At 41.9% G+C, this 13225-nt stretch overlaps 1 protein-coding gene across 1 annotated transcript in view; it reads left to right on the top strand.

Annotated features, from left to right (window-relative positions):
• Positions 1-13225, top strand: part of col14a1a (collagen, type XIV, alpha 1a) — a 139957-nt gene that overhangs the window by 41623 nt on the left and 85109 nt on the right. The window contains exons 6-18 of the mRNA XM_030102838.1: positions 3447-3599; positions 3698-3817; positions 3976-4140; positions 4349-4513; positions 4869-5020; positions 5932-6061; positions 6243-6388; positions 6485-6614; positions 7270-7409; positions 7906-8032; positions 8885-9024; positions 11012-11144; positions 12243-12278. Coding sequence (XP_029958698.1) covers positions 3447-3599; positions 3698-3817; positions 3976-4140; positions 4349-4513; positions 4869-5020; positions 5932-6061; positions 6243-6388; positions 6485-6614; positions 7270-7409; positions 7906-8032; positions 8885-9024; positions 11012-11144; positions 12243-12278 — 1737 coding nt within the window. The remainder of the gene's footprint in view (positions 1-3446; positions 3600-3697; positions 3818-3975; positions 4141-4348; positions 4514-4868; positions 5021-5931; positions 6062-6242; positions 6389-6484; positions 6615-7269; positions 7410-7905; positions 8033-8884; positions 9025-11011; positions 11145-12242; positions 12279-13225) is intronic.

Below are 13225 nucleotides of genomic sequence, written 5' to 3'. Positions count from 1 at the left end.
TGTATTACATTTTTAAGTTATTATCAATTATTATCAGATTCAGTGATAAAATAGTGTTGTCTACAGCGTGCGCCATCCCACACCCAACCTCGGATGACGTTGGTGGTTTCAGTCTGTGCTTCACGTGAAACAATCAGTCACATACATGTGGTATTAGACTTTAAATGCAAGATAACTAGATTTGTACTGAGAAGTTCAAGTCTTGCTCCACAATAATCTGACATGTTTGCAGATGTTTCAACTTTAGTGATGTGTCTTATTAAAATTGGTAGTTACATCGATGTTAAACATCAGTCGTAGACTCTGAAGCTTCTCTCGGGGCTGTTTGGGTGTTAAAGGAGCAACATGAGCAACTTTTTTCAGATTGCTGTAAACTGAGGCCAGTCACAGCTCTGTGAGCTTCTGAGCACGCTGGCTGTCTGGCATTTTCATTTAGGGTTTAGGTCTGACTGGAGACAGACATGTGATAGGAGCATCCCTTTGTCCAAATGGTTCTTTTATAGGCGCAGATGTTGGACGTGGGCTTCGTATTCTCAGTCATATCTGTGCATTTTGGTACTTTGATAGTCGATCTGTGTAACATTGAAAAAAGATAAAAAAAAAAGACTTTTCTTTCAGCAATATGTGTCTGTCTCAGTCTCAGTTTGAATTGGAGAATAACCATCACTGATTTTATGTTTTTCACTTGATTACTTGTTAATTATCAGAGATAAAGAGAAGCATTCATCAAAAAGAGTATTTTATTTGATTTTGGCTCTCTTGCTGCGTAACTGCTTTTCAAATCCGGTGAGAATGAATGACAGCAACTGGCTTCTTGAAGAAGAAGAAGAAAAAGACCCCGTAAATGCACCCAAACAGGCTGTTTATCGACGTCAGCGGGAATAATGTGAAGGACAGGGGCAGCCTTGATTACTGGTTCAGATTTAAAACACCGGCATTCTGCCTCGTTGACATTCTCACCACCTCGGCAACAATAGACCTGGGAATGGCCGGCGAGCTGTAATTAGCTGTAATTAGCGGCCCTCTAATCCTCTGTTTACCACCTTCTTCGTCAGACTTAATGGCTTTTCACATTTAAGAGTGTCTCACTCTCCCTCTCTGACTCTGTCTGTCTTCACCATTAAGTTCCCACACCTTACTATTTACCGCAGTGTCAACAGCTGCTTCTATAGATACTAACCTGTGAATGCTTCTCATTTTGTGTCAAGGAATAGTTGCTAAGCCTTATGTGTCTTTGTATGTGTGTGTGTGTGTGTGTTGTATTTCATCTGAAGAAGCTCTTTCCAGTGTTTGGGTATGGTGCTTGAGATATATTCTTTAACCTTAAAGCTTCTTTTAAAGGCCATGTTTGTTTGTTTTGGCAAAAATGGCAGCTCTACAAAGATTCATCTTAATGCTCTTTGGCCTTGTAGCTGTTTTCCATTTTCTTGAAACTCCGTCTAAGCTGCATCTTCTCTTCTCTTTTTCCTTCTCTTCTCTTCTCTTCTCTTCTCCTCTCTGCATATTAATTCTCATGTTACTTTTTCAAAGCATTCGTGTTCTTCAATGGCACATATCAGATGCCTTTGCGAATCAAAGATTGTCATCGGCTAGCTCTCGACCTTGTTGTCTCCTCTTCTCTCCTTCATCTGCTGCCTGCAGCAGATGGATGGTTCAAACATTCCGACAGCAGACAGACAGCAGACAGAAGGCTCCGTCTGGAAAAAACCCTTCTTCTGGAAACAGATACCTGTGTGCCTTATCATTATCACTGTTTTTTTTTTTATTTTATCAATGTATTTTCAGCAACTGCAAAAATGGCAAAATTTAGTTAATGAATTCTTGAAAACATGAATATTTCAATGTTTTTTTGTGTGTGTCCAGCATTTTGTTAATGCAACCCTGAAGTGATCCCAGCTCTTGTATTCTATGCCATCAATAATCTTAGTATGATCACCAAACCTCTTCTTGTGAGAAATTAAAGCTCTCTCTCTGCTATACTAGTGAAGATATTTGAAAAGCATACTTACTGATCAGCAGAGGCTGAATTATCCACACAGAGGCATAATGCATCTCTACACTACATAATCCATATCTTGGGCAAAAATGCAAAGCAATAATTCACATTTGCTACAGTCAGCTTTTTCTGTAATGGCTTTTCCTCATTAAGAGACAAATGTTCAACTTTATCAGCATGTTGTGGTTTATTCTCTTCTGCGTTTGTGGACAGGAAAGTGATTTATGATGCGACTTATAGAGGATTTGTCCATTTTTATTATATTGTACTATGCGGGATGACAACATAAGCAGGTACTGAATTATGATGAATGGATGAACAAATGGGAATTAGTGTGTGTGTGTGTGTGTGTGTGTGTGTGTGTGTGTGTGTGTGTGTGTGTGTGTGTGTGTGTGCGTGCGCGTGCATGGGTGTGTGTGTGCTTATGTAAAACAAGAAAGTGCACTTTATGTAACTCACTGCATTTTATGACAATATTTAAGGTATAGAACAGTTAAAGTTTGACAAACCCGTGTGTGTGTGTGTGTGTGTGTGTGTGTGTGTGTGTGTGTGTGTGTGTGTGTGTGTGTGTGTGTGTTCTCGTATTTCTATCCTTGTTGGGGCCAAATGTCCCCACAAGGATAGCAAAACGTGAAACGACGTGCCTTGTGGGGACCTTTTTCCGGTCCTAAGTAGGAGAAACAGTGTTTTCTTGACCATGTTGTTGTTACTGAAAAAAGTAAAAGTGCAAAAACATTTCTTTAGGGTTAGGCTTTGTTGTGGTGTGGGTTAGGGTTAGGGTAAGGGTTAGGGTTAGGGGCTAGACATGAATGGGAGTCAATGGAAGTTCCCCACAAGGATAGAAATACGAGACTGTGCGTGTGTGTGTGTGTGTGTGTGTGTGTGTGTGTGTGTGTGTGTGTGTGTGTGTGTACATGTGCATAACTTCCAGAGTGTTGACTCATATCTACACTCGCTTCTGAATTCAGCAGCAGAAGCGCCCTTAAAAGTATGTCTCCTATATAAATTCAGTCAGTTTTCCAATATCATGGTTGGTGATTAATACCGACAACCAGGTTGATAGCTCAGAAAAAGTTTGAACAAAAGTTCAAAGGACGTTCTCGGCATGCAACTTTTACATAATCCACTATATTGTATATGTTGTTGGAGAAAGATCAAAAGAGCAGATGCAGAGGATTGTGTGTTTGTGTCAGTGATGTGTGTCTAATGTTTTGTATTGCACGGCCTTTGTTCAATAAAGAAAACATGAACCTGCCTGCTTAAACATTTATTGTGTCTTTTTTTCCCCAGAGAAGCCTATACATTCTGATTGAAAGCATTGTGCTTTTATCTATTTGATGGTCTTTTCACTCTTTAATACTTCGCCCTCTGCCTTCTTTTCCCATTCCTGTGCTGGAGGAGGCCATTGGAATTCATGCCAGCCTGTTTTCCCTCTTTCATTTCTTTCTAGTTCAGTTTGTGTGCCGCACCGAGGCCATCGCAGACATCGTGATCTTGGTGGACGGCTCCTGGAGTATCGGTCGCATCAACTTCCGGCTGGTCCGTATGTTCCTGGAGAATCTGGTCAATGCCTTTGATGTCGGCATCAATAAGACAAGAATCGGTGCGTCGCGGCGACTTTCACTGTTGAACAGATGGGGCCGTCCTGTGACCAATATGGTGGTAACGACAAGGCGTGTGCGTGTCAATGTGTGTCTGTAGGTCTGGCTCAGTACAGCGGTGATCCCAGGATAGAGTGGCATCTGAATGCTTTTTCTACCAAAGATGCCGTCATTGATGCTGTCAAGAACCTGCCCTACAAAGGAGGGAATACCCTCACAGGTGCTTTAATCTCTCACACGACTCTGTGCATTTCTGACTGAGTAACGCTGAATAATTTTGTGCTCCACCTGTAATCAGTGATCTTGTTCCTTTTTTTCTGGATCTGCTCTCTTCTTCATTGTCTTTTCTTGCACACTGCTCTCTGTCACACTCCGCAGGCCTCGCTCTGACTTTCATCTGGGAAAACTGTTTCAAACCTGAATCTGGCTCACGCGTCGGCGTACCAAAGATTGGGATCCTCATCACGGACGGGAAGTCCCAAGATGATGTTATACCTCCTGCAGAGAGCCTGAGAAAAGCTGGCGTTGAGCTTTTTGCCATCGGTAAGAACTGACCTGCACAAACACACACCAGCACAGAGGAGAAGAAGCCTTAATAGAAACCACAACACTACAACCTCGAAGTTCTTCAGGCAGCCGTGTCTTCGTATGCATTTAATTGGCAATGGCATGTCATGTCAAACAATACATTTCTAGAGAGCTCTGCAAAGGGGTTTATTTTATTTTCACATGTGCATCTTTACTTTTCCAGGTGTGAAAAATGCCGATGAGAACGAGCTGCGCTCCATTGCCTCGGAGCCACACAACACTCACGTCTACAACGTGGCCGACTTCAACATCATGAGCTCCATCGTGGAGGGACTGACCAGAACCGTGTGTGAACAGGTGGAGCAACAGGATAAAGATATCAAGCTGAGTAAGTAGAGAGGAAAAGGGACTTATTTTTAATGTTTGTCCATGGTATGTTTATTTTTTTAATCAGTGGAAGGAAGCAGGAAGTCCACACAGATTGTGAGACTTTACGGCTTTTATTCTGGCTGCGATTGTTCAGGTGTATTGTGCCCATTTCTCTGTTTACCTACCAGTTCATCTTGCATATCGCTTCATCCAATGCAGGATCTCAGCTCACAATAAGTGAAAGCAGAGTACTGAACAGGTTACCAGTTAATCAGAGGACAAAATAGTGCAACCCCACACGTCGACACCTGCAGGTAGTTTAGAGACACAGATTGGTTGAGTTTGATTTTGTTTGTTTTTTTCCTTTTATACAGAACTTCCACCAGAGATAACAGGAGCGCCGTCTGACCTGGAGACATCGGACGTCACGGCCCGGAGCTTTCGAGTGTCGTGGAGCCGCGCCCCGGGAAACGTAGAGAAATACAGGGTGGTTTATTATCCCGCTCAGGGAGGAGAGCCTCAGGAGGTAAAAAGTGTGCGCTTTGCTGCGAACACTACAATATCCACTGCATTTAAGTGTTTTTCCAGGTCGCACCGGGAAACACTGAGGAAGTCAACAAGGAAGATGCTAGACAAAGATTTATGGCTACATAAACTGAAAGAACATACTCAGCATTGCAACCACAAGGCTCGACATTCTGAGATTCAGCTATGCATGCATGTTTGCATGAACTATAAAAATCACTGCCGTCAGTAGGAGCGGGGAGAGGTGGGCATGCTGCGCTCTTCCATCATCTTTACTGCACCTCTGAGAATTATCTGGGTAGGTTTATAGTTTGGGAGAAGTTTTTCCTGTAGACACTGGTGGTATCATTCTACTCAGCCTTTCACTTTCATCATCTCACCGTTTACGGCTCCCAGGATCATCCACGCAGGCGACAAAGACTCACTAGAAATGATATTGATGCCGGCACTTGCATGATTTTTTTATTTTTTTCCCCCCCAAAAAAATGTGACCACAGAAACCATTAAATCTTTGCTCAGCTGGGTTTACAGGGGCCAGATGTTCTAGAGCGGCATGTGAGGAGACCTTTCCAGCTGGCTAAGGCCAGACCTAATCTCTATCTCGACTGTCATCCTTACAATCCTGCATACATAAGAAACTAGTCTAAGGCATTTGTGCTTTATCCTATTCAATGAATTGATTGTTTCTTCCCTCCTTTCCCTTCTTTTCAATCTCTTTTTCTCAATCTCATCCTTCTTCTCGCCCATTTGTCTTTTCCATCCCTCTCATGCATTGTTTCTCCTTGATTTCCATTTTCCACACCACTCTTTGTCCCTCCTTTGTGGCTTTCTCATCCAATTCTGCACTTCTGTCCCCTCCATCCATCTTCCACACTCTGCCCTCCTCCCCGGACTCTCCCTCCGTGGCCTCAGGCTGTGGTGGTCGGCAGCGAGACTTCACTGGTGCTGCAGCATCTCAGCTCTCTCACCGAATACCAGCTGGCCGTGTTTGCCGTGTACGCAAACGAGGCGAGCGAAGCTCTGCGAGGATCCGAAACAACCCGTACGTTGATTCTTAAGCACAGACACACACGTATGGAAACGTTCGTTCAAGGCCGTGCGCCAAATCTTCCATCAATACCTAAGAGCGCGAGTTAATGACAGAGGATCAGTTTCCTTTTGTAGCCGGGGAAGCCAGACATCAAATGAAATGTGTGTGTGTGGGTGTGTGTGTTTGTGCGCAGTGGCTCTTCCCACTGTCACCGGCCTGGAGCTCTCTGACACCACCTACAACACCATGAAAGCGCGATGGGACAGCGTGGAGGGAGTCTCTGGCTACATGCTGCTGTACGCTCCGCTTACAGATGACAGAGACCTGGAGGAGAAGGAGGTGATCAAAGACAGGAAAAAAACCGAAGAAATTCCCATTTCGGCCAAAGTCTGAACTGCTCAGTGCATGTATGTGTCTGTGCTCCTTTGTCTACAGATCAAGCTGTCGGATGCTGTTACAGAGCTGGAGCTAGATGGATTGATGCCTCACACTGAATACACTGTCACTGTTTACGCCATGTATGGAGACGAGGCCAGCGATCCCGCCACAAACCAGGAAACCACATGTGAGGAAGACACAGAGTCTTCAAATTAGAGCCATTATTGACTTTCATACTAATGAAACACTGAAATTAAATTCTAATTGCAACCAAGGTTTAATGTTTTATTGTATACCTTTCTAGAAATTAAGTGTAGAAGTTTAGAAATACTGAAGTTTACATCAGTGTTTAACATAACCCTGGAACTGTCTCTAAAAAATAATGTGCGAGAAGGCGACTAGTATGAAGTTTCAACCTCTCTGTGAAATGACCCAGACAGGAGACACTCAAGCTTGCTTTAGAAAATTTCAACCTTTACGGCCTAAAAAACACTTGGAGGCAGGATTTCCCTTTCTGAATACAGCGACAATCCCAAAACATGGCACAACAGAACTGAACAAATAGATGGGTAATATAAATTAGCGGAACAAAGTTGATGACTTTAGAAGTGGCAGAGAGCTAAAGGTGATCCTGGGATGGATAAACTGTTTGATTTTTTTCTGCTTTGTCAGTCAAACAGCAGTCTTGAAGATAAAAGACAATTGCACATAACAAAGTAATATGAACACAAGAAGTCATCTAAAATTAAGGGTCAAGTGAAAGTCCACTGTGCGCTCTCATTTGAGCCGGTACTAATCTCAAGAACCCTCCACACACCCTTCCACTCCCTCCTCTCCTCCAGTGCCTCTGCCTCCTCCCAGCAACCTCCAGTTCTCCGACATCACTCACAACTCGGCTCACATCAGCTGGGATCCTGCGCCCAGCGGGGTCAGAGGCTACCGCATCATGTGGGTCAAGACGGACGGACTAGAAACAGAAGTGGTGCGTGCCGTGTGTGTGTGATTAATGCCTTTGAAATGCGGAGTGTGGCTTGATCTTTTGACAGCCTCTCGTGTCTGAGGCTATCTGTGCCTGGATGAGGGAAGATTAGTGACAGAAATAATGTGAGTAAGGAACACAGAGGAGATTAATTACAGGGTCTGGTCTTTACACTGATATAAATCATCTTGGAAATTGCACTTATATTCCATTTGAACGTTACGTGTGTGTTTGAGTGCAGGAGTTAGTTGAATGCCTGTGTGTGGCGTTGCTTGTGAATCTTGTTTTTGTGAAAGGTCACTCTTCCGGAAATCCTTAATTTGCTTTGGCACCATTGTACACACCAAGAATCAGAGAAAATCACTACAGAGAGCTCGAGTAGTCTTGTAGCCTTTTAAGCTGATTGTGATTGAAGTGTCCTATGTGTTTTTTTTTCTCTCCAGACAGGGAGAGTGTGTTTTTCATGGAGTGTGTGGTGTTATGTGTGTGTGTCCTGCAGGTGGAGGTGGGACCGCAGAGTTTTTATGACCTGAGTGAGCTGACATCCCTGATGGAGTACTCGGTGGCCATCTTTGCCCTTTACAGCGACGGTCAATCAGAGCCGCTCACTGATGGCTTCACCACAAGTAAGACACAAAAAAAACAGCGAGACTGTCGAGCTGTCAGTAGGTTTGTGAACTTTCTGTATCTTCTGCCGGCATATTTGGACGAATATAGGTTAACACCAGTGCTGCATCCAGTCTTTGTTCTTTTTTATGTCCGAATTTGTAGCACTCAGTGGTGTTATTTCATCCCTCCTCTACTGAGGGCAATTTCTGCTCATTTTCCACAAAATAGTTATATCGCTATCATTTGTAGGCAAACCATTTTCTCATACTGCCAAACAGCGTTGAATTTTATTACCCTTACTGGTCCTTCTGCCACTTTGGCGTGGCGCCCACCTCATTTACACCCCGGCATAATAGTGCCGTCACATTAAAAGGTCATTTCGCTGTCCCTGACTATTCCGTCACGCTAACAGATATTGATTTGTAGGAATATCCCTTTAAGCAACAAGCAGTTGGGCTGCGCTGCTGAGTCAGCTCGAAGAAATGTATGTCTGGCTGCGCTCACTCTAAAGGACAACGTTGATTTTTATTTATCTCCTGGCCAAGTTTGTGCAGTGGACCACATTTAAGAAGCTAACACAAATGGCTTTGCACTTTCAAATTGCTTTAGTGAAGATGTATGAAAAGGTTAGAGCCTGCCGGCTTAATGCTCACACCGAAACTCTCCATCAAAGTTATTTTTTTTTTTCAACTTTGTACTCAAATGATTGCTCAATTTAAAGGGGCAATAAATTGGCTGAAGAGGAAAGAGCAGCACGTTCTTGAATTCACTTTTCTGTTAAATCAGTGTAAAAAATGTTATTCTTAGTTTGTAAACCTTTAACAACCGGGTTTAAAATGACAGAAACAATGAATTTTTCTGTTTCTTAGCTCCGGTCCCCGGCCCGTTGAATCTACGCTCCTCTGACGTTCACACCGACAACTTCAAGGTCAGCTGGGACCATTCTGCAGACGACATCGTCCTCTACAGACTCTCCTGGGCGCCGTTCACCGGCGGTGACACTAAAGAGGTCAGGAGGCTTAACTTTCAATCCAAAGATGCCTGAAAATGTGTTTCTGTAAATCAAACAGATACCAATCTATACCAGCTTCCACCGCTGATTGCTGCAAGTTACATGTTTAGCCTCACGATACGGACAAAACACTAAATCTGAATCATTAGCGTGACAGTGAGAAACCCACAGATGCGTTTTTGGGCGTAAAATATGCACATAAATAATAATAATTAACCATCAGATGATAAATTATCTCCACTTAGCCAAACTGTTTCGTTTTGCCAGGAGTCCATATATCATGGCTCAGTCCAGAGGCTGCGCTCGCTGCGCCCACATGAAGAGAAGTCTGCACTCTTAACGCTCACACAGCAGCCCAGCCGCCGTGCTGGTGGCTGGTAAAACCCCTGGCATGGGGGAGAATAAATAAAGGCTGAATAAATCTGGAAATTAATGGCTTGTATGTTTTATTGCCATGATCTGGGGGTTTTAGAGACAGCTGGGAAGCAGCGATAGAGCCCTCAGACTGTGTGTGCTGCTTGTGTGCGCCTGCATGTGTTTGTGTTTTGCTGAGAGTCATCAGAGCTGAAAATAACACTCTGGGGAGTTGGAGAGGTGGGCTGGTAATACCACCAACCCAGACAATAGGCATACTTGCAGCTTTTTCATTTCTCACTCTTGTATCCCACGCGTGCACGCTCACACACGCTCGCACGCACGCACACACATTGTTTGATCTGATAAAAGATTAAACATTTCACACATGCAACACAGACAGAATAAAATATGACCCACAATAAAGCTTAATTATAATCTGATGCCTGTTTTGGGGGCTTCTGTGATCTTTGTTAATCAATAAAGCCAGTTTTACTCTCAGGGAACGATATGGAAATATATAGCACTAACAGAGACAATGACTCACTAAAGATGCTTTTTGCCCCTGTGGTCAAAGCTGCATGAATCTCAGTAAAGAAACACATGATTATTGAGTCATCTACAGTATAATTCCCAATTTCAGACGTAACCTCAGTGGAAACAGGCAGTACCTTTGATGACCCTATTTGTGCGTTCCTCTGGGCCTGATTTGTCTCAGTGTGATTTAAATGACGGTGGTCATTCTGGACTTTTGGAGCAGCAATCGATCCAGCTGGAGCCTTTCTACATTCAAGGAAAACATTGTGATCTTTAGTGCTCATATTGTAGCGATAAGTCCGCTAATGGCCCTCTCTTTTTTTGCTTATCAAAACAAAGATGGTGTTGGAGCTGAATTATGTGTATTCAGTTATTTTCAATGCTATCCTACTTAATTACAAATCGTAATAAATTCAGCCCAGTATCAGAAGAAAGCCGCATACTGAGTGTATGTTTGTTTTCGTAGACAACCAGCTTGTGGAAATATTTACGCGCCGTCTTCATGACAGAAATTACGAGCACTGAGGCTATTTGTTATTTTATGCTTTTAGCAGCTTTCGCCACTAAAACTCAGTGATGACCTTGGTTTTCAAAGTCTGGAGTTGTACTTAGGGTATAAATAATCTTGTCGGCCGGTTGGTTTATTTCCAAAGTTTTATTGCATCTTGAGGGAAACCGAGGAGAGTCTTTGTATTTAGTCTATTTAAAAGGAAGCAAGAACAATAAAACATGACCTGACACACAAGATCGGATCTTAAGTTTTGAGATTTCAAGGATTTAGAAGAAGATTTCAGAAAATTGACTGCAATTTCAACCTTTTAACTACTGCAATTCCTTAATACATAATAGTACTACGGTTTAAAGTGTTATATAATTAAGTAACTGGTGTTAAAAGTCCCATGGGGTTTGGCACCTTGACTGGATAAACCATTAAAAACAGCTCATAAAACACAGGAGCTGACACTTTTTGAAATATCGGCCAACATTTCTCTTAAGTAGACCTTTGGAGAAATCATATTGGTATAAATCAGATGTAACCTGAGATTTTTGTGTGTGTGCGTGTGTGTGTGTGTGTGTGTGTGTCTTCCTGTAGGTGGTCTTGAGTGGAAGTGATAACAGATACACTCTGAGTGGCCTCAGTCCTTCGACGAAATACGAAGTAATGCTGACGGCTGTTTTCAAAGATGAATCGGAGAGCGACACCGTGTCTGTAATAGAGACCACGTGTAAGTGAACGAACACGTTTTTCCACTAACGGTGAACAAAGCCAGCAGGTATTGTCGTCTAAACATCTGCTCAACTTGTCTGTTGACTTTGTTTCATACAGAGGTTTTCAAAGTATGGGAGATGGAGAGTTACTCATTTTTGGCTTCATGCTGTTTTTCACATTTCAAGATGATATTAAGTGCTGTTAGCGTCCATATCAGCAGAAACACATAAAACTTCTTGTATTAGTTAAATACCAGAAAGGTCTGGTAAGTTAATAAGTAATTGTCCTAACTATTCTACTTATGATTTTGCACTGTTTCTTCAAAAAAAAAAAAAAAAAAATCTTGATTCATAGGTTATCCAACCACTTTTTTTTCTTTTTCCATGTTTTCTTGAGAAAAGATGTGTTCTGTTCCACAAATTTTGGCTTTTTTAAAACCACTGGTCCAATCATTACAAACCTCGATTCATATGCCAATATGGTGTCAAACCACCATGGTGGTGAATAAGTGATTCATTTCTTAGTTTTTAGATTCTTAATTTTAGACAATTTTGAATGCACATCAAACTGCTCTATAAGTGCACTCATGTTAACTTAATGAGCTCAAATTAAAGATATACAATCAGTTGTTTTGATTAAATTAGATCCCACAATTCTCTTTAAATCTTGTGGTATTTTGACCCCTCTGGTAGTGAGACTGAATTTTCTCGCAGTGATAATAGTCATCAGACATGTATTAGCATCGTACCGTAGTTATGTGTTTCTTGAACTGATTTTTATTCATTCATCCATTCATTGATGATTTTTATTAATTTAAAAACAGTTTTAAACTCATGCCGTGATCTGACTGACCCGTTTAACAAAGTGTCACTGTGTGCTGCTTACTGTAAGACGTTAAAATCACAGGTGAGTTTTAGGATCACAGAATTAGCATTTCAGAGTCAGTGCAAAGCTCTCCATTGATTTGTTTATCTGAGCTTATCTCAGAAGAGGAAAATCAATTTCCTCGTCAATAATGTGTTATGCATTTATGTGCAATTGGCTCATTTAATGACAATGAGTTGTTAAAGAGACCCTGCGCTCAATTACGTGATTCATGCTCTTATTTCCCCAGTGGTTAAGACGACGACAATTGCCACCACAACCACAGGTAAAAAATTCAAAACAAAGAGTAAATTGGTCTTTTTTTTTTTTCCAATTAAAAAAAAAGCCATGCTGCGAGATGTGACATAACATCTTGTTTTCAAAATTGTCCTGTGTATTTTTTCCTCCAGTCTTTTTTCCAGTTTTCAGACCTCAGCAGAGTTACTTTAAACTGTGTTGCTAGCATGTGTCCAGTGGGCTGCATACTAATTCCTCCTGGTCCTCTCTTTGAAAAGCCATCCCGACAGAAAGATTGGCCAATTTTTAATCATGGCTCAAGCCAAGGCATCTGTCAACAAACTCCACTGCCATTTCAATATGAAAGACTCCTTTCGCTGCCAGTGCCAGTGCTGCCAAAGTGCAGCCATATCTCTACCCGGTCCTTGTTGCAAAGTTTTTGGCCATTGCCTGTGATTGAGTTTCAAGGAAGGACTCACAGAAACTCCAGACTGTTCAAACTACAGCTGATAAACTCAGCTCAGAGCCTTTGATGACATTATCTTTGCTCAATGCAAAAGGCTTAATGCTAATTTTTTTTAAAAAAAAGAAAAGTTTGTTGGGTCTCTTATGTTTGTTTACTAAGTAAACTTCCTGGGGAGACTAAAGTCTAAAGGATATTATCTCAGAGACGACCCTCTTAAGCCACCAAGAATGTGTTTTGTATGTATGGGAGGCTTCATGTAAATGAGTCTGAGGAGTTTCTCAGTTGGTGGCTTTAAAAAAAGAAAAAAACATCATGTCTTCTATATTTAAATTGCTACTTACTTTTCTTAAAACTGGCCACATCTGTGTTGTTCAAACATCAAAGTGATCAATGTGGAAGTTAGGATTTAATGACAAAGTTCCTTCTGCTTTCATGGAGGTTAGTAGATTGACCTATTATTGTAAAAGTTCCTGTATTTGAGAACTCTTTTTCTTAATTACTTGATGCTTTAAACCTGAATGCAGGAAACC

The sequence above is a fragment of the Salarias fasciatus genome, chromosome 11 (genome assembly GCF_902148845.1).
Source record: "Salarias fasciatus chromosome 11, fSalaFa1.1, whole genome shotgun sequence".
NCBI lineage: Eukaryota > Metazoa > Chordata > Actinopteri > Blenniiformes > Blenniidae > Salarias > Salarias fasciatus.
Note: the sequence above shows the minus strand (reverse complement) of the source record. Positions and strands in the feature narration are given on the sequence as shown.